The sequence below is a fragment of the Lagopus leucura genome, unplaced genomic scaffold (genome assembly GCF_019238085.1).
Source record: "Lagopus leucura isolate 7727_CA_CO unplaced genomic scaffold, USGS_WTPT01 Super-Scaffold_806, whole genome shotgun sequence".
NCBI lineage: Eukaryota > Metazoa > Chordata > Aves > Galliformes > Phasianidae > Lagopus > Lagopus leucura.
The window spans coordinates 1668558-1691054 of NW_024962260.1; the positions used below are offsets into that span (position 1 = coordinate 1668558).

Genomic DNA, 22497 nt, shown 5'->3' on the forward strand with positions numbered 1-22497 from the left:
TCTGGAGAAGACGTATATGAGTACAGTTGCAGAGTTATGTTAACATTACAAGTGGGAAAAAAAAAGGGAGAACAAAGGAGACTGGCTGGTTACTGGAAGAACAACAGCTATCAGAAAAGAAATCACGCCACCTTAGCTCTCATTATAGGGGCAGTGAACATCAGTGCTTCCTCCACTCTCCCTTCCCCCAGTGGAAGCTATGTGCTCTACTGGATGACAAAAATAATGGAAATTACTATGCTTATTTGACTAAAACAAGTGGATTCTCTAAAAGCTGCCTTATCTACGTACAAACATTCTGTCTGCTTCAGATACAGATGACAATATCAGCAAATGTAACAGTGTGAGAGAAAACAGTCATTCTCTTCCACACACCCACCTCACAAATTGAATTTCAGTCACAGCTTCAGAAAAAAGTTAGTGTCACCTCATTATGTGCCTTAATTAACCAAATTATACAAACTCTAATTTTCATTTAAAATTTTTCTAGACTTGGTGATTTAATGCAAAAATAATCTCACAGATATGAGCTGCATTTAAGCAATGCAGACGTACCTTCCTGCGCCTGCAGGATGCCCACCTGTGATCACAGCTGAGCTCCTCTGCCCCGTGGTGCACTGCTCACGGACTGCTGCTCAGAATTAAGCACCCAGCTCTGTGCCATGGTATTGCTCCACACAGGTGATATTTGAAGGAAGATTGAGCAAATCAACAAAAACCAAACAGGACCAACGTCAAGGAGCAATGGATGGGAAAACACTGATTTGGTTTCACTCTGCAGTGCTTCAGACCAGCTCATGGCACAATCACAAAATAACTGCCTTATACAGCTGATTTTGTTTACAAATTAAGTCACGGGATTATGAATCATTTGGTTCAGAAGGGATTCCTGATGGGGTTATTTATTCCTGAGAAGCTTTCCACGCAAATATCTCTTCACCCACACCAGAAATGGTTTCCTCACACAGCAGAAGAACAATAGCTTTGTAATGACATTAGGCAGGAACGTAGGAAAAGCAATGAAACACTTGTTAAAATTTCAGAGGCAGCAAGCTGGGCAGGCAGCACATTAGCTCCAACACATCCCCAGTGCAGAACAGCAAGGTCATCCCTTGTCTCACCTTGAGGAGGGGTGCTGGGTGACCTGCACAGCCCAACTCACACAGCAAAGCTTCCCTGCAGCACAGGGGCTCCTAACAGCATGGCAGGGCACTGCTGACAGTCCTCCTTCCCACCCTGCCAACCATTTCAGCGAGGAGCTGGCTCTCCTGGCAGATGAACAAAATGTGCACGTCTTGTACTGAACTTCACAGCTGAACGCCTCATAGTCAGTAGAAAGCCAACAGTAAGAATTTGCATCGACTGAACTTGTACTAATAGTAAGCTCTTTGTAAGGGTCTCTGCTGGGGCCTGCAGTGAGAACACAGACATTTTATAGATGGAACAGGCCATCTCCTGGAAGGATTATGTCTTTTCAAGTAGGTGGGGACTTAACCATCCTCTAACCAGACAGCTCTATCTACCACATTACAAAGCAAGAATACAACAGACTGATGACATCCGTTGTCATTATTTTGTTTTATCCAGCTGCACAGAAGTTCAGAGTCAGTGGTGGAGGCCATCTTTTCTAGACACAATTTTGTGTGCCACCAATTAAATGCTACTAACGCTAATAATTTGAAGTGTTATCTAGCTGCCAGAATCAAAAGCTCATTTTTTGTATTTTTAATGAGCCCTACAAGTATTTTGAGTCCTTTATGATTTCTGTTACCTGTTAGCTGCATAAAAATGGCATCCGAAACTCTCAAAAGCAAGAAGAGCAAAACTGAACAGCCAAAGCCCTTGTGACTTCTGGGATGTCACTTGAGTTTTGTTGTTTTGTTTTGTTTTTTTTTAAGTTGATTTGGCATCCTCTCATTCTCACTTTCACGCAAACAGAAGTGCTAAAAAGACCAACTTTTTTTCTTTTTTTTTCTTCTAAATTGCAACCAATGAGCAAGCTCTAATACACCCATTAGTTCTCTTGGACCCCTATACACGACTGAATACCAGTTCCAACCGTGCTGAGGCAGAACCTCAGCTCACACAGATTCACAGTAAACTTCTTTGAGTTCTTCCCCTTCCTCCCCTCATTCAAATGGCACTATTTCTCTTAGGAAACTCTTTCCATGCAGCAGATGTCTCGGAGCTGGGAGCACATTTGCCAACTGAAAAGACACGCACAACTGATGAGCAGGAGAAGAATAACCCAGATCTACCAGCAGCCAGGGACAGAAAGAAAAGCAGAGCAGCTGAAGTTATAGGAGAGCAACCTTGGGCTGATGTTGCCTCTAGTTTCAGGCTTTTCCAAACAAACTGAGGCTACAGTCAAGCTACTCTTGGCCCTGGAGAGCACTTGGGATTTCTTTGGGTTAACACCAGTAGCTAACAGGCTGGATAGAACAAAAGCCTGGAATACCCAACAGACTTTGTTTCATAATGGAGACCATCCTAACAGATTTCATTCTTCCCTTCAGCGATATACATCCAGTTTTCTCTACCACATCACACGGCCAACAGACATTAAAATGCTGTAGCAAATGTTGTGTTTTAATTCAAGTTATGGAAGTCATTAATGCTGAGGTGATACTTCAGGAGCTGGGAGAAAAATAAAAGGTCTGTATCAGCTCAAAAGAAAATCCCACATACTGAGTGCCACGTCCTGACAGTGATCAGTAATGTGCCTAAGGGAAGATATAAAACCAACTGAGGCATACAGTGAAACTTCTGTGATACAAATTCCCAGCTTCCCCCTCCAACAATGCTGACGAACTTTTCCCCTACGATTTTACACTGGAGACTTCATCACAGCCTTCATTTCCTATGTCTCAAATTCACCCATCTAGCTCCAGTTGTACAGAGCCCAAAACACAGTCAGCCCTTGCAGCTTGCTCTCCTTTTCAGAATCATTTTCCTCTGGAAAGACTGAGATGTAGCTTTCAGAATCTGAAACGCAGCTAGGGAAAGAACCAGCTATTTGAGGAAAGCAACCTAGTATGCACTGGTTATCACCCTCTTGTTAGGAGAACTGCCATTAGAAACCTGCAGCACTCATCCTTCAGCTGCTTGGTGCCCAGATCTCACAGGTCTGTACATCAGAGGTCTGTTGGCAGTGCCTGCTTGCACCCAGTATGAACACAGGCAAGCTGAAGGAAATCAAGGCTGTCTCAGCTGGGGGCTCCAGTGGGTGATGCTGCCTTTGTGTGACCCTGCTTATTCAGACCACAGAGTGAAGAGCTTTGGGGATGCAGCAGAGAATAAACATACCACATCTCTTTTGGAATTAAAAATAGAACAATTACCCTTAACAGTTTGCAGCCTTGCAAGACTTCATGCACACGAATGTCTGCACTATATAGAACGTGTGCATGCAGAGTTTTCATATATTTACTTATGAGGAGAACAGCTACCAAAATTGGAAATCAAGATCTTTATTACGGGAAAATGTGCCAGGAAAATACAACTCCAGTGTATTAAGCCATATGGAGAAGTTACTGAGACACTGAGCTCAGCCATCAAAATGCTTCTTCCACAATCGCCACCCACACACAGACTGATGAATACTCATCATCTGTGCATGAAGTTTCACTTTGTTTTATTAATGACAGCACAAAATCTGAATAAATAAAAATGTGCCCTGCTATATAAAGCAATGTTATGGTGGTTTTTAGATTTTTGTTTTTCCCCGATGAATTAATTTCTAATTTAGTTACTATAGAAACCATTCTGGAGCCCTCTAAGTTTTCCTGCACATTTACACCCACAAAGAAGAGGAAAGCTGGAGTGAACCCTGACACAGAGGTTATGGAGAAAAGTGCAAGTGGTCAAACAAAAAAGACTCCTGAAACACTGCTAAAACTCCTGCAAGTCTAACTGCAGTCATCACTGCACCAATCCTAGAGCTTTGGGGCTGTTCTCCTTCATTTGGGAAGCAACAGCTACAGTGATGCAATGAGCATGCTCTGCTTGAAACATATAAAAAGGCCAGTTCTGCACATCCTGGTATCTCCTAATATGTCAAATAAGAGGAAATCAGGCTAAGCAAACGTGTCTTTTTTGTTCATTCTAAAGACAGCAAAAATGAAGAGATTTGAGTCGCAGCTGAGTGACAGCTAACAAATTGGACAACAGACTGACACACAGTCGGACGCGCAGTCCTGCAGTAAAAGTGAACGGGAGACAGTTTGCCCCATGTTTATTTCTTTTCATACAGTGCTCTCATAAACATTTCATAAATAATTCTACTAGGAGTATGCATGATTTATAAAATGTCTGGGAGCAGCAGGCTGGCACAGTCCCTGCTCGTCTTCGAGCTGCTTAGCTTTCTCTTGCACATTATTGTTTGTACTTGTAAAAACAAGCCAGCTGTAATTTCAACAACCCTGAATCTGTGTCTGGTCAAGAGACTAAAAACACTATTGCTACTGGCTCCAATAAAGTATAGGATATGGTATTGCTGTGATAAATTATATTCAGAAAGCCACTCAAATATTCGCTTAATTCTTTTGTAGCATGAAACCTAAAGAGTTCTCAAAACCAAAACCAAACTCGTTATATGGAAGCAAACAGACATCCTACATGAAGTGTTTCTGTTCAAAATACCCCAGGGAAGGCATTCATAAGCTTAGGTTAGCCATTTCATTTCTGAGATTATGTGACTGCTTACTTGTGTAGCAGTCTTTGGAGTTCTTGTTTTATCACCTGAGTCTGTGAGCGAAGACACCAGCGGGGCCAGTGGGCCGTACCACCATCTGGCTGTGGTGGATGGCACACAGGTCTGCACTCTGAGCACTGATCCAGATGGTGCAGCACTCATGCTTTGCTTACACTGCCAGCCTAGGAGCTCTGCATGGGAACGAGCTAGTTCAGGTTCAACCCAGACAAGTTCCCAGAAAGGTTTTTCCTTCCAAGTTGCTCACAGATTTAGGTTTGCCCCATTCTGGAATGTCAGATGACATTAACAGTTTTTTTTCATGTGTACTTGTTGCCATTTCTCTCTCAGATCTGGATTTTCTCACTGTGCTATGTTTGTGTCATCTGTACTGGATTACTGCCACATGTTCTACACAGAGCACTGCTTGAAGAGGATTTTGAAAATACAGATAGTAGAAAATGAGATCACCAAAATATTTAATCATGCTAAGCTCATTACGTATATAGTATCTGTTAACAGCAAGAGTAACCTGCATGCCTGGAGGAGTAATCAGGATGTTAGCACCAATTCACCAGGACCCCCACAAGCTGTGCCAGCCATCTCTGGTTATGCTGTCACCACAGCAGAGCCACATTGCAGAACTCGAGTCCCCAGTGTGAAATGTCTCACACCTGACTGCAACATTTTCAGTGCAAAACTTGGGGCTAACACTGACCTATGTCCAAGCTGAGGCCATCAATGTGACTTATTTCCTCACTTTTCTACCAGTGTTGCTGGTACATTGCACCAGGCTAGCATACATCTTTCATTGAAAACTATCCTTTATTTCAAAGTGTTTCTCAATCCTAGCATTTTTCATCTTTCAGAGTATAAAAATACCAATATGGGGAGTAAAGAATGATTGTCCTATAAAATAACAATGGAAAACATGCACCTAGTACTGAATTCCCCATTCCTCAAACATGAAAATACATTCTTGACACTTAACGCTGCGATGATGAACAAGTCAGCCACGATCATGCAAAACTCACACGTGACTTTAAGAATGATGAATAATTTCATTAACATCTACAAGAATACTTGGTCAGCTGGGCTGGAGATGGATATTCACAGATGTCAAGTGCTAATCAGAGTGCAGGATTCTTAGAGAGAATGCAGGCAGATATTGAAGGACAACGCCATGCAGTCATCAGTCGGACCACAGCTGTTTGGTCCACATCCTATCAGGCTGGCAGTAGTTGTTAATGACATTTTTTTTCCAGAATGACATTATTCTTTTCACAGATAAATCCAGGATATCATTTTGAACTGCTGTCAATATCCCTTAGTTGTTCAGCCCAGCCGAGGGACTGTAATCAGAGAAAAGCACTTAGCAAGAAGTTTGTGCAGAGGTGCTAACACAACATACAGCAAAGATGAAGATAGATGTTAACAAGTATAAAATGGAAATAAATTTCAGATGAATCAAAATCAAGCTAGGCTATAGCACTGCATGGGTATGCACAGGCAAAATTCTGTCACTGCAATCACAAGAAACCACATCATACTCCAGAAACAAACAGAACATTTCTAGGTCCTTCCCACACACCACAAGCCACAGAACAGTTACAGAATCCTATCACAAAAGAGCACAAAAAACTAGAACACAGCACAGAGAAGCCACAGATACTGAAGACAACAGCAGTGCATCGGGCCTCAGTTGCAGCAGGGAATTTGATACATAAGTGCACGTAGAAGTCTCATAAGTATGATTTCCTATGTTACCCAGAGAAGCAGAGACCACCATGTGGACTAAAATATATCACATACACAGGGACATTCTATAAGACAGCACTGCTGCTGGGCTGTGTGGCTTGGAAATATTCTTTTTCTGAGCTAAAATATAAACGCAGAATAAAAGAGCTCCTTCCAGCTCCTGAGATTTCTGAGAGCAACTGGCACTACTTGTTGAACTTGAGAACTAAAAGTCCATTTGAGAAAGAGTAAACAAGAGGATAATTACAATTAATAGAATTATAATTTTTAGAGAGGTCTCAGCCACTAAGTACATGGTAAATGATGTGTAACAGAAGTGCTGACACCTCCCAATATATTCAACCTCATCAGAAACAAACCCTCTCATGTGTTTCCCTCCACGAGGAGAAACCCCAGCAGAAACCTCTATTCTACAGTTCTGCCTTTCTGTTCACTAATTACGTGGCTCATTTAACACGCCTTTCCCAAATTTTACATCACCATCCTTTCAGAAGTCTTTCAAATGAGAAACAGTAGTTAAAATGATAGCTGAGAAATTAAGGATATGTTTATCAACGGTAGACTTACATTGAAGAAATTGGTCTTGTTCCTCTCGCAGAAGAGGCCCTGTGCAGGCATGTGCTTCAGCTGCTGCCAGGGCACGCCACTGCCCAGCAGCACATCACGGGCCCACTGCAGGTTCTGTGGAAGAAATGGGGCAGGTGAGTTGCAGGAAGGTAATGGCATCATTTGCTTTGATTTAATATCCTACCTATTGCAGATTGCTGCTGTTCCAGCAGCATTTGTGGATGTGTGGTTTGGGGATGACGTCCCTCAGGAAAGACAATCCACCTTGCTTCTCAGAGTGAGCACTCAGACTGCTCAGCTCCAGCTGAGGATCAGTCAGTTCCCTATGGCTGCAGAATGCCACCTTGTATCACAGACTCATAGAATGGCCTGAGTTGAAAAGGACCACAGTGATCATCTAGTTTCACCCCCTGCTGTATGCAGGGTCACCAACCAGCAGCCCAGGCTGCCCAGAGCCACATCCAGCCTGACCTTGAATGCCTGCAGGGATGGGGCATCCACAGCCTCCTTGGGCAACCTGTGCCAGTGCCTCACCACCCTCTGAGTGAAAAACTTCCTCCTAGCATCTAAACTAAATCTCCTCTGTCTTAGTTTAAAACCTTCCCCAGGGCTAACTGCCAGCAAACCCACCAGCGTTAAGGTGAAACACGAGAAGTAAACACTAAGCTTAAAACTGTGGCCCTCTTTCACTGGGCTGCTTAATTCAAGCCTTTTATCTTTACTCAGCCCTCCATGTAATTTTACTTGATCTCTTTGGAAAATTCTGTGCCTATCATCAAATTTAGTTAATGCTGCTCAATGGATTCACAAAGAAAGCACTGGTAGGGGAATAAATGATAGACAACAATCACAGATTTCTAAGAGCATTACCTAAGAGATGCATGTACACCTCCTGTTGGTTGAGAAGTAAGGGACAGCTGTTGGCTCTGGGCAAAACATAGTATTCAGGATTACCAACAGATGGGACAATTATTAAATGCAAGGTTTTGCTGACAGTGGTTTTTATTTGCTGCATTTTTTTCTATCAGTATTAGAAAGTAGCATTAGATTTACATCACACTGAGGATGGTTTGTTTTGGTTTGTTAACTCTCTTACAGAGCAGACAAAAGAGAGGAAGCCATTTGGTTCTATAGACAGAAGTAAGTGCTCAATTCAGATTTGTTTTCTGGGGACTGGAAATATGCTTCTGAGAATCTTAAATGTGATTAAAATCATGTCCATCTGACAAGTATACTCCACTCGCAGTATCACCTCAATACTTGTGCTGTTGGTAGCAAAAACCTTAGCTTGTTTTCCAGATGATTTTCTCTACAAGATTTTGATGAAACACTAAAAGCTCTGCCTAATCAGAAGTGCTTTGTCCTAGTGACAGCAGTCATGCAGCAGTTGCCAATGTCTTACAGAACTGGAATGTCCCCTTTAGCAAAATGCTGATCAAGAGAGCTGAGCATAGGAAAGATTATCCAGATACTTATGGATATCAAAAACAGTTCATTCAGAGAATTGATGCAGGTGTTTAGCTATAGAGGTAGTCCTGAATCCAAGTTTCATACTGAAAATATCCAGAGATCATGAAGGGCAGTGTCCTGCTCTGGTGCTCTGCTTTGCAGGTGATACTGACCGTTGTATGTATTTGGTACATGGAATTCATAGGCTTTCACTGACTATGACAACAGTGACCCCAGCGAGAGCAAAAAGATCATCCAGACAAATGGGACAATTATCTGGGACTTCACACAATCAAAACTAATGGGAATTAAAAAAAAATGTACTTACAGACTTTGCACTCCCCTTCTCCTTAAATCAGCACAATCAGTTATTTCCACTAAATACGCTTGAACAGCTCTCCCAGCTCATTAGATTTCACAGTCTGCTCTGCTTTGTTTTTAGCTGATGAAGTTATGAGCGCTGGGTGAATGGATCCAGGACACAGCAGTAGGGATTTATTTCTGTTGGCACACTGCTTGTCGGCCTGAACTGCTGGGTTTAGCTGGCTGACTCAGGACAATTATAAAGCACTCTTTCCAGTTCCGCTGTTGCCTCCCACATCTTCATCACCCCAAGATTCAAAGGCAAGATGACTGACAGGTAAAATAAATTGCTGAAGAAAGTTTACTAGCGTTGTTAAAATGGAAAAGAAAAATCTGTTCTGGTCAAGTAAATGGAAATCTCAGTCACCTCAGAGATGGACACCCATTAAAAAACAGTGACAAAAGCCACCAATACCTAACTTGGAAACTCTGGGAAGTGCTGCTTCACCCTGACACCATTAGGCACGTACTCACTATTCACAGAGCTTTTAGCAATAGTGATGAACAATGTCCTGCCAGGTCCTGTCTTCTTCCCTTCCAAAGAGTGCCAGCGCTCATTTGGGAGATAAAGACTGAACATCACAAAGGATGAAAACTTCCAGAGGGACACGAGGTGAATCGGAAACTGAAGCTACTCCCAAAACTAGTGATGAAGCAACTTCTGAAAATTCACCCTTGCTTTCCTGCATAACTGTTTCAATAAAAACCAGCTGTGTAAAATTTCCTGTGATAACAAAATAAGATAAATAGCCTCCAAAGAGTAAGTGGGGTTTTGATAGGGGGGAAGAAGAAGTTAAATATACGTAGTCCAAGATGCGTAGTCCAACAGTATGAAAGGTTTTTGAAAAAGATGTTAAAAAGAAAGCTCTCTACTATTTTTATTAATCTTTTAACAGCAAAACATGTAATACTGCAGAAATGGGAGAAAACAGATTGCATACAGAAAATTTGTTTTTCTGTGCAGTGTGGAGACCTGCCAATCCTCTGCTTTCCTGGCGAACCATGAATTCTGGCCATCAGTCTCCATTCTTCATACATATTCCTGGCAATGGTACATAAATGCTGAATTTTCCAAGATGGTTATATGCATTTTAAAACTCAGCTTTCTAAAATTTCCCAGTAACTCAGTCTGCCTCCAAAGCAACTCAACCTGATCTAGTTTATTAACTTCTTTGGTTGGGCTTGTCACCAGGATATCCAAGCACACTTCTCACTGCAAATGCAGATCCTTGTCATGTTTTTAATTTGCTCAGGAGTGAAATTCCCACCATAGATATATTAATGTACCATTAAACCATGGATATTCAGCACTGTTCTACAAAAGGACTTAAATGAGTTGTTTAAGAAAAAGAATTCTAACCCAATCAACGTCTATCGTCTGTCTGTATCAGTTGGAAGTCTGGGGTTTTGTTTTTTGTTGTTGTTTTTGTAGTGCTGAGTAGTTGTTTGTTAGAGAAATAATAAAAATGGGTATTAAAAGCCAATATTGCTCCTTGAAACAAACCTGATAGCTACTAGGCTCACATGAGCAAGATCCAATTTTTCTGAGACAAGATAAGTCTAGAAAACAACATGCATTTTATACAGAAAAACATCACAATTCAATATGTTGATATTTATATCTGGAGTAGCAAAGGAGGTGGCATCATCGCTGAGAAAAAAATGAAGAAAATATTCTACAAGTAGTTCCTCAGGCAAGGACACATGCTATTTGAACCACTGAACTGAAAATAGACAGGCTTTCTTGTTAAATGTTGATAGAAAATCATTTGTCAGCAACAAGTGACAGATTGCAGGAGTCTGCAGCTCCTCTTAATGATTAGTTTCATGAAAAAATTAACAACTGTCACATACAAACAGCATAAGAATGTTTTCAAAACAAGTTCTCTCTGAAGAATGGTCATATTTGTCTGGATAATCACTCTACAGCCGTATGAAATATTCATCACCTTTCATCGCATTGCTAATACATGCTATTGCTCAATTTGCAGCAGTACTGGAAATATGTTTTCTACTATGAGTAAATGCTATTATTGCTTCTGTTAGTTTCCCTTTCCTACTTGACTGCACACCAGAGATTTGATTTGTGAAAGTTTCAGTGGTGGGAAGGAGAAATCTGGAAGTAATGCAGTGCAGCATGAGAGAACGCAAGATTTGAAATGCGATATTTGTGAGTTTAAACCTTAATTACGACAATTAGCGAAAGAGCTCTGATAATTTCTACTACTCACACACATAAATAGTATACAATACATATATTACTTTTAATTGTTTCAAATCTGCAGAATCAGATTTTTTACTTTTTAAGGCACCCTCTCTCACCTTACATGCACGCATATAGCTAACATACATTCAAATTAAGGAGGCACATGTGTACATGTGCTGTTTAGAACCAAACTGCTAGTGGTCTCCATGCTTGGATGCTGGATGCATTTACTCTTACAATGACCTCAGACAGCCAGAGAGCTTATCTGGGTCACGTGGTTTGTTTATATCAATACTAAAGCATTCCTGCTTCCAAAGGACTTTTCAGTCCAGTTACTCAGTGGAAGAAACAAGTACTGTCATTTTTATTAGAACACCTTCATTTAGGTGATGTATCTAAAAGCTAATTCTCTGCTGACTGACAAAAAATAATTTAATTCAACTAAAATAATTTAAAAAAAAAAAAAAACAACAAAAAAACACCAGATTGCGCAAATCCAAACTAGACAAACAGACTTATCTGCTGAACTTCAACACCGCAACTTTTCAGTCAGTAGAGATGGTCACACAGTTGATGTACTGAGGCAATAAACACAGCTAGTCAGCTGTTGGATCAGTGCTCTGCTCACCTTGTGTGTTTTGCTGTAAGTGTACAGATAAGCCAGTCTGTAGAGGCTCTTGTAGTGCTGAGGAAAGCGGCTGAGACACAAGCAGAAGGAGGCAACACACTGCTCTGTCAGGAACTTCCGCTGCTCCTCGAGGTCTGCTGGAAGGCCCTGAGGGAATTCAGATCCATCTCCACACGTTTCAGCTTTCTTCTTCCAGTCCCACTGCGAGGGTGGGGGGATTGCAGCTTTGGAGGGATTGCCAGAAGCAGGCTGAGGGTCCACCAGAACTTTCTGGCCAGCAGCCTCAGCAGCGTGGTAAGATTCTGAGCTCTCCAGCAGCTCTTCGGATTTTCCTGTAACTGGAAAATTGAGAGAACTAAACATGGCAATGAAAATAAGAAAACGGCAGATGACACGTACAGAATGACATGAGCTGCTACAAATGGCAATCCTTTTCTCCAGTACTGCGTAAACATATTTAGCAAATGCTTTCTGAAAAAAATTATGACTATGCTTGATGTTTACCAAGTAAGATAACTGGGGGGATGGGGTGGCAGGGAAGCAAGTAAGACTTTAAATTCAATGCAATTCCATTGCAAATAAAGTAAAAAAGAACAGAAAATTAAAGCCATCCTGCCAAGTGAAATCTTATTCTCAACAATGTACCTAGAAGAACACACTTCCAGAATCCAATTTAGGCTCAGAACTATCAGCAGCAGCTAACCCAGCCTTGTAGACGTGCAACAGTTTTCTATTTAGAACATGTAAAACACATAATGAATAGAATAACATACAGCTACCATTTAAATTTATTAAGCCTTAATAAACCTTGACACTGAATGGGATTTGGAGATGAGTCAGGAAGGTACTTTGCAGTTTCAACATTTTTTTCTAATAAATGTCAGTAGAGCAAGAATTCAACACAGTTTTCCTAACAGACAACTGACAACAGTAACACAACCAACTCACTGCAAGCCTGAAGAACAGCCCTGGTTTTATCCATCACCCAAAAGCTACTGGATTTCGTGGTTGTGTAAACACCATTAAAAAAAAACAACAAAATAGGAACTGATGTATACTTGTTTTGATGCAAACATCACCACAGATTTCCCTGGCTTAGGTATGTGCTGAAGCATGCTTAGGAACAAGAAACCATGCTATCAAAGTTAATGAGCAGAAAGATGGCAGTGGGCACTTGCTCCTAGAGAGATCAGTGAAGTGAATCAGGGCTGTCTATCCACACAGCACGCTTTGTGGTTCTGTGGAACTGGAAGAAATTAAAGCATAGCCTGAACTGTCAAAAGAGCCTGAACACACAAAGTGCCCACAACCCAGAACAGCAGGCATAATTAATACACTCATTTTGTTTCTCTTTCCTAGTGAAGTGTGCCTTCACCACTGCCATGTTCAACTGTGCAAATACTGGAGAGAGGGAAATTCCAGTTTCTGGATAAGGTCTAAAAAAATTGAAACAATTTTTCCAGTGGAATTCAGAAGACTTCCTACAGAAGTTTTGTTATATGTGGAAAAGTGTGGTAGAAAGCAATTCCACTCTCCAACAACATAAAATATCCAGTGGAATAAAACATTTAATTCCACTGCTGCTGCTTTTTTTAAGAACTGAATATCAAGCAGTTGCTTGGTTAGAACAAAAAGTACATCTGTATTTGGGAAAAAAACTATTTTCATTGAGATTATTTTGAAATGAGTTCTCAAACTACTTAGAGATTTGAAGCATCGAAGTAATAGTAATTAATACTCTAAAAGAAGGCAAGCAGGTCACAGGGTCACCAATGACAAGAGTTTATCATGATTTTCTGATTTGTAAGGTTTAACAGGCATTACAAATTGGGACGATGGCCACATGAGCAAAGCATAGTTTAGCTCAAAATTATATAACATATTATAAAATAAAATCAGCAATAAGTTCTAGTGAAAATTCTCAGTCACAGTGCAGCATATTTCAGTGCTTCTGCATGCCAAAAGAAACATTTCAATGAGAAAATACTAGCTGACATTATCCATTAAGATGGGCTTACTCTTCTCCTCAGTAGATCCCAGGATCTCCTTGCTGGGCATCACTGCATCAGCACAGGCAGTAGAAATCCTCTTCTCTGTGTAAGACTTCCTCAGGCTGTCTTGAGAACTGGCAGGCTCATTAAACATATCCTGTGTGGAACTGGAGTCAGACAGCACTGCTGCAGTGCTATCCTGACTCCTCTCTGCAAAACAGACAAAGGAGGAATGAACTATTTTGCACTGATGGAGCTGCACATTGGTAACAGTAACGCAAAACTGCAGCCACCCTGCAAACATCTTCCCAACACAATACAGGATCCTTAACAACCACCAATTCTGTTGTCTAAAAGGTATTTATTTTCTTTCAACTTGTTTACTTCAACTTATCATTTTCATCTCACTACTTTGTGTTAAGAAATGAAAATCCCAGTACTCTTTCACTTCAGGTTATTATAACTAATGTGACAGAGAGCTCCCTGACCCATCAAATTTTATCCTGGAATATAGTCCTGGAATTTGACTCAAAAGGAATGATGCTTAACAGTGACAAGCAGTTAGGTTGAGAACAAAATATTTCAGTTGCTGTATCACCCTAAAATATTTTGCAGCTTTACTGTGCCATTACCTTGAGAAGCACCCAGTAGAATTTAGAGTCTCCTGATAAAATAAAACTGAATAACAATAATAGTAAAAATTACTTGTGAAGGGCAAAAAAGAACACAACTTGGCACCATTAGAGAGGAAAAAAAGACTTACAGGAATGATCACTGATGCCACCTATCCTGCAGGTGTTAGATGATGTTCAGCAAACATTCTGAAAGGTGGTTTGCTATGGCAAATGACCCATCAAAGAGCTAAGTATAAGACAGGAAAGCTCTCAGACTTCTCTTTTGACTGAGGCAATAGACAGAAGAGTAGAGGTGAATTTGCCTTGACAGAAATAACTGAGTGGAGTGGTGCACTGTGGTTGCTGACAATGTTATGGTCAGAACCAAGCTGCTAATCTAACAACAGACCACAAGACAATTAGCACAGGATCACAGCTGCAGGGGACAAAATTCACACTCAGAACAAACAGGCAAGAGAAAACCCTCCACATCCAAAACCAGCCTGATATAACCCAAGTTCTTCTACATCAAGGTTTATCAGAGACAACCTTGCACAACTGAGATGGGAAATGGCCACTTTTATGCAATATCGTGCCAGCATAATTCCATGTCCAACCAAAATTATAGGCAATTCTCTTTACATTTGTAGCCCCAAACATAAATTTCCAGTTTCTGCTTAAGGTAGAGAAACAGCTTAACAAAGAGACATGCTAATATATATTGCCTAGGTATTTCCACTGCATTCTTATTCATTAAGTTCCTTGACATGATCAAGAAAGAAAATTTAAAAAAGCAAAGGCCCTTGAGATGAGCTGACTTTTTAATTACATTTCTCCTTTTCCACCCAAATCACTTATGTTCAAGGGAGCTATGGGCCAGAGATGGATTTACATTATCAGTATAAATCCCTCTGCAGACCTTTAGCTTGCAGGTCAGATTTTCCTTATTAGGATTCCAGCAGAACAAAACCACATTTGATACAATTCTTCAGCTTTTCACTAAAACACAAAGAAAACCTTCCCTTTCAATTAACTGATATTAATAAAACCCTATCTTGAAAAAGAATGGTGAAAGAGTATTTGTTCCTTAATTTGAAGCTTTATGGCTGGATAATGATGACAAGTTTTCTACAGAAGAGATATAATCAGGATGAATTGGAAAAGAATGATTCTGAGGGGAGGTCAGCCAAGCTTTCAGTGACTCACTTACAGAGCCTTAATAACATTCTGTGGTACCACTGAACTCCCAGCTGGCATCAGCAAAACATTTACAGTAGCTCCCTTGATAATTTTTAAAGGAAGTTTCTGCATCTGTAGTAAAAAGGCTGAATTACTCATTAGGGAAGAAAAAAGAAAATTGCAGATTTCCAAATTTTGCCATAAGCTTGGAGGTCAGTTCTGATGCGTGGGTTATGACAGATGAAGCGTTAGAATGTCATTCCAGAACTGCTAGACCAGTAACAGATCACTAGATTACACTAACCTCTCTGCATGAGAAGATGGACTATAATTCATATGATATATGATGTTATACTTCAAATATATGTACTACAGGGAAGTTCTTCTCTAGAGGGAGCAACTAGGGGAGGATTGCCAAACACAGAATTGCTCTCCTTAGTCACTGAGTGTAGCAGAAGAGGCAGTAGCTTTTAATTGCAGCAAGAAAGTCCCATGCTTTTCTGAATCTCAAGTTTAACTGCTACTTGCAGTTAAAGAAGAGCATACAGAAGCAACAGAATTGCTGAAGGTTTTCAAGCACAGGTGGACAAAGAGCCATGGTTTGTCAGGTAATCCTAGATGGGCTTTTAACCTCAATGCCACAGTTTGTAATGCAGAACTCGCTGCAGTGGCACAGAGTAGCACTGGAACAATAATAATAAAAAAGTACTTTTCCTGTAACAGTGCTCTTCTACCTAGCTCAGAAATACAGATGCTGCGTGTCCCTCAGGTATGTATATATTTCCATTCACTGGGAAAAGCTGACTGTAGCTAAGAGAGATATTCACTAGTGTTATTCAGACCACTGCAGTGAAAGAATTACAGAAGCACCGAGGCAGGGTAAGACCCTTAAGATTACCATCAACCTGTGAGACGTGAGAAGTAGTTGCTAATTCCCAGCTGTTGATATTTGTCCATTTGGAAGACAGACATTAAGAAGAACATCATAACTTTGTAATAATTATTGCTGTTATTAAAGAAAATTTAATGCAACTGCTAAAGTAAGCCACCTGAACAGGCAGACGTGCACTTCTAATGACAAAGCTCTTGCTGCTAAGTATGCCAGCTAGATAAAATCAGCTCATGGTACAAACTGACATAATTTATTCTCAGGGGAGCTGAAGTACAGCTTTACCATGCCAATATAAATAAGGTACTCCATCTTTGCCAATTAATTACTATGCAGCTTTGTAATTGTGTTGCCTGTCCTCCATTCCTTGAAACTTCTTTGAAATGAGAAGAGGAAGGGAGAGGATTTCTGAATGTGGGGGAAGGCTTAGGGAGCCAACAGGGTACAACTGACTTCTTCTGAATGATGTCTTACATATACTCAGCCATAACAAGAAGGAATCTGGAAACGTCAGAAACATTCAGCTACTCATCCAAAGCCAGAAACAAGAGGCAGAGAAAGGTTCTTTTTGAAAAGCTATGTAGGAGGGCTGTTCCAAAAGTAATGCCTCCTATTTTATGTTGTTGGCCCACACAGTCAGAGGTGGATACTGGTGGTACAGCAGTAGAGGTTGAACCTTCCCACCAATATCCATGCCCCTGCTGTGTGGCAGATGGCAGCAGAGAGGCAGTCTGATAGAATGATGACTGACGTGGAAGCACAAATGAAGCAAAGGTGTGAAATAAAATTCCTCCATGAGGAAAAATGGCCTCCCATTGTCAAGCATTGGCACTTGTGAACATTTATGGAGAGCCAGCAGTGGATGTGAGGGTGGGTGGTACATTTCAGCTGTGCAGATTTTTACAAGCATTGCACACAGGCTCTTTTTCATCACTGGCAAAAGTGCAGAGCTAACAGTGATAACTATGCTGAAAAAAAATGTTCTGTAGCTGCAAACTTGTCCTGTCAGACAGTGTTACTGCACTCTTTGTATCTCTTATAATTTTCATGGAAATCAACAGGAGGCATTACTTTGGAATGACCTACATATGCATAAGCTCAGTTTAAAGTAAAGACAATTTCTGCCACAGAGCAGATGGATAAATGACTATGTATTAAATATATATAGATATACACACTCATGCAAAAATAAAGTGGATTCCTTCCAAGGCTGTAGACCTACAGATTCTCTCTCTTTACCCTGCACACTTGACACCATAGCTCCTCCCTTCTTCTGTATGTACATATGAACATTTTTCTTCATTGCTCTGTGGTCAGAAACATGATGCATCAGACCATTCTCATTTCTGAAACAGTTTCTACCATAACAGGAGACAACATCCAACTCTACAAAGCCATTTGCACATTACTGAAAGCAAAAGAATTGCAAAGATTTGCATAGGAGCAGGTTAATTTCTTGAGGACAGCAAATCCCCTGAACATATAAAGGGAGTTTTCTAATAAAATGAATCAGATGAAAGTCAACGTTTTGTCCATCTACACTGATCACTGAATGTGTTTTGGTAACTTGCAGTCCTATATTACTGTTTTCAAATGCAATGCAGCAAAACCTCATCAGTGTTTTCTGTTCATTTGGTCAGATTCTTTGACAGTGCAGCACTAATCAGCAAGAGGTTAAATTGGGGAAAAAGTGAAAATGGAGCACACTGCAATAAACTGGATCTGATTCATTATTCATGGAGTCCAGTATGCAGTCCCCATGAACATCCAGTACCATGTACCAGAATAGGATATGCATTGCAGACCTGAAGCTTTCATTTCAAACTGTGGGAGAGATAGAATTTTCGAGAGTTAGATTTTAATGTTCCAAAGTGCAGTGCAGACTTTGTTCTTTTTACGCACAGAAATATCCACCCCATCTTTGAAGCTTATTCACTTTCACATGAGACAGCCTACGTGCAGGAAGTTTCTCAGAGATCACCTTTGTCTCATCAGGATGCTGAGAAGCCCCTCATACAAGAAACTGCATCTTCGTAACATTTGCAGAATTACAGGACCAACATACTATGAAGGGAGACTTCTCCCACAGCATGAAGCAAGGAGCCTTTCCCAGTGAGGTTATCATGCAGGATTTGCCAATTACTTAAAGCAAGCCGTGACAGGTAAAAGCAGGAAGAGAATGCCTGGGGAACAGAGATTTGTAAAAAGGTTAGAGGCAGCACGGGCAATATTGGTTGCAAAAGCAATCAGGCAAAGACAAACACAAAAAGGATGATTACATCTAACTACACACAACACACTACATGACATGGATGGAGGCTTAAACAATACGACGTTTTAACACTGCAGTAGCAATGAGTACTGAATACATCATCTGCATACCACAATAATTTGTAATTGAATATCAACACCACAACAGCATATTACAGCAAAAAGACCACACAACAACCTCTAGCCTACGTTTGGAAACTTGCTTTCTCTGATTATTATTATTATTATTTTGCTTTGCTTTCCTTACCAATTTTTATGTTTAGCCCCAAATTTAGAAAAACTGATTGAAGCCTGTAGTGCGACTGGTTTTTAATGACTGCACAAATCCAGCTGATATAAATAACTATGAGCTGGGCCCCCACTGAGTTCCTGATTCTTCTTGTTCCCCAGTTTGCTCTTGGAAAATAAAAAAAATAAAAAATTAAGTCTCAGGCTTCTACTATCAAATGCAAGTGTTCATTTTGAAGAGTTATAAAACAGCAACAGGAGGGAGTGACAACAGAAAAGACAGGATTAACAGAAGGAAGGAAAGGATCCTGAATGGAAAGACAGGAGAAGAGAAAGGAGGCTGCCTACTTTGCACACATAACAGCAGCTGGTCAGCCACTAAATGCAAGCTGCAACTGGACAGTACTTGTCTCCTTGAGGAGGATCTCTACTAGGAGCTGCCATGAGGAAAACAAAGTTCAGTTACTTCACAGGCTGTACTTACTTGTTCCTTTGTGAATAAGAATCTGTATAGCGCTCTCGTTCTGTTTGTCACATACGATCAACAGTATTGATACAAGAGATATTTACTTTTGCAAAAGTAAATAAGAGTATTGTGAAGCCTCAGAAAGAATAAACATCCAGGCTGACTTCAGGCCAAACTATCCAGCCCGTGAACAGCAATATAGGCAGTTTCAATTACTGTCAGAATGGTTAAGAAAGTCTAGAGTAGTCAAATGATGGATAGTTTCTTGCTATTTTTAGGAACAGTACAATGGAAATGCAGGCACCAGTTTTTTTCAGTGATGTGATTATATGTAAGCTGTCAAGAGCATTTTACTTCAGAAGTATGTATTTTAATGTAAGTAAAATGCAAATGAATGCAGAGAAGCACAATATATGTGAGAACACAAAAGCAGGAGGCTTCCAAGCACTGCTCAGCCTGTTAGCTCTCCTTCCGTCTGCAGCAGCCCCAAGGCAATTATTTCAGTTTCCTGGAGCCCTTCAATGTGCTGTATGCAGAGTTTAGTTTTGCCAGCAACTTACAAAACACAATGAATGATGCAGTACTTCCCAATTCTACTCGTCATAAATGCACACTGCCTTCCTAAAGATGCCCTTAACTCTGCTTCTTTCAGTAGCTGACACTTTGAATTGCTGTGACAGCAGCAAAGCTAAATCCTAGGCAGGCTAAGCTAGCAGCCCCAAGAACTGCTGTGCTAACAGGTGCAGATGTTCCTTAGCTTGCACCTTCAGGCTTTGCTAAGCAGCCAGCCTTGCCCCCACTGGGCAGTCAGTCTGCCAAAAGTCATAATACCTCACTGAGAGCAAATGTACTGACAAGGATAGGACAATTCACCTAACTTAGCTGTCTCCTGGGGACACTTCAAGTCTGCAGCACCTGAGCAGATGCAGTCTTCTTAGTCAGAACTGCTTCTTATAGGGAATATGGTTTAGGAATAATATTTACTTCCTTCTGTTCTTGCTGTTTCAAAAAGAGGCTAACTGACATAAAAGTCTGACCAGTACACCAACATATCACGTATGTTATCAAGAGAGTCTGATTAATTAATCCAGATTTAAATGCAAGCATGCCTAAAATGAATATTTCTATATTCAATTCAGTGAAAGAAATGAAGGAAGTTCTGTCAGTTTCACCAAGAATTATCTGTTGGGGCAAAGGAATAAAGTCATCTTGCAGAGTTTCCAGGTATGTGAACATTTGTTTCAAAACTATGCCAATGTAAGGTGTTCACAAATGACCGTCCTTCAGAAACTGACAGCAGGAGGCATCCCACCCTCCACAAATAAATTCATATCAAGCAGAACACCTCTCCAGGGCCCTACCACATTTTATCAACACTGCTGTACACTGTAGTTATTTTACTCCTTCTTGAGTGCTGATATTCATAGATCCAGATGGATATACAAACGACCAGAAGAATAGAATGAGAATAAAATTCCTAGCCCAATAATAATGTTAAATTACTTAAGCAGTAATTTAATTTCTTCTGTATTCTACACATTGCAAAATCTTCAGTAATGCTGTGATACCATCCTACCTTCTGCTGCTCTAAGGCAATAACCTGTAAAGATGAGCTGCTAGCCAGTCATTGCAAATGATACAAATCAAAAGATGAAGTCTACTGGATTGTCATGCAAATCACTTCGTGCTGATACACAATATATTCAAAACAGTTGCCATCTGCCTCCTTCAAAAAAGTAAAACACTGTTTCATATTGTTTTGGTTCGCTTTTGAGCAATTTGTTTCGTTTCACCCACCGTTCAAATTTTCACCTGGTCAGTTCACACAGGCAATGACAGAGCATTCAGTCTTCTAAAGACTGAATCCACGTCTTCCCTAGTAAGCTCAGACATTTAGCTCTGCAGAAACAAGAAAAGATTACTGAAAACTCAGGCAGCTGCATTCTCCTGTCAACAGCCCCATCTTGACTAAATGACAGGCGTCAGCGGTGGCAGGTGACAACTTTGACTTTTGTATTGAAAGCTCTGACTGTACATTGATTCTATTTAAAGTACCGAATTCATAAAGCATCAATATTGCCCGTGATACCACAGACCCATCACCCTCCTTGAAATGAGCAGTTTGATCATTTCAGGTCAGACCCCCCATGATTAAAGCACCTCCCTGTGCTGCCAGTATTGAGAACAGGGACTGTACCGTCCGGCGTTGCCTGCTGACAGGGTTTTTTACATTTGACGTAATCGTGGTCAACTGGAGTGGCTGTGTAAGGTGGGGATGTCAGACCTGGACCAGAGGATGAGGGCAGGGAAGTCCCAGGGCCTGGCACTGTTCCAGCTGAAGAGTGAGAGTCTTCATCAACCATGCAAGCTTTTTCCCTGGGAGAGCAAGGAGGAGAAAAACTTGCATGAACGTATCAGTAACATATACAAAGAAAGGAAAGAGACTGCATTATGACATTTCCAATACATTTATCAAATCTTACTAAAATTCTAAATAATGGAGTTTGATCATCTGCTCCCTACCAGCAGTAGAACATTTATCTCCTGGTTTTCAGGATGACAAAATACGAGGACTGAACTCTCTTAACCTTCAAAATAGAAGTGTTTGCTTTTGCAATTTTCATTGTTGATATAAAAATAAAAAAATAAAAGTAGTTTCAAACCAGATCACAAGATCAAAGCTGTTCCATTTTATTCCATTCCCATCTACACTGCACCAATTACTGAGAAGACCTTCTGACTATACACGGTGCCTGATACTGCACATATTAGAATTAAATCTATTCCTTTGGTTTGGTCTGTATTTCATTCGGTTTCGTTTTAATGGTTCATTATTCAGCAGTTTACAAGCATGCCTTTTGATGATGTTCCTAGCAATCAGCACTTACTTTTCTGCAGCTTTTGGGGTGTTCTTCTCCTCACCCCTGGCAAAAGGTCCCTCAGAAGCTTCTTTCATGAAGCTAAGTAATATCTCTGCATCTACTCCAGAATCTGGCTTCCCCACAAGTTTCAAAATGGAAGCATGAAGTCGGAAGTACACCTAGAAAACACCCAAGTGCATTTAGTCATTAGAGAATGCATAGCTCTGCACATCACAAACAGACTGTAGCAACTGCAGTAAACAGTATATGATGGTCAGCTTGTATGTTAACTCATCTGAATAGAATGTGTCCTTGCTTGCTAATGACAGAATCTGAA

The 22497-nt window shown here is 40.6% G+C and overlaps 1 protein-coding gene across 5 annotated transcripts in view; it reads right to left on the reverse strand.

The window, feature by feature from the left end:
• Positions 1 to 22497, reverse strand: part of CABIN1 (calcineurin binding protein 1) — a 91877-nt gene that overhangs the window by 48716 nt on the left and 20664 nt on the right. For 3 of the 5 annotated variants that reach the window (XM_042865570.1, XM_042865567.1, XM_042865566.1), the window contains exons 26-30: positions 22188 to 22339; positions 21497 to 21675; positions 13680 to 13862; positions 11662 to 11999; positions 7016 to 7129 (exon numbers count right to left, since the gene is read on the reverse strand). In XM_042865570.1, the coding sequence (XP_042721504.1) occupies positions 7016 to 7129; positions 11662 to 11999; positions 13680 to 13862; positions 21497 to 21675; positions 22188 to 22339 (966 nt within the window). The remainder of the gene's footprint in view (positions 1 to 7015; positions 7130 to 11661; positions 12000 to 13679; positions 13863 to 21496; positions 21676 to 22187; positions 22340 to 22497) is intronic. The other 2 variants (XM_042865569.1, XM_042865568.1) reach the window with 1 other exon arrangement.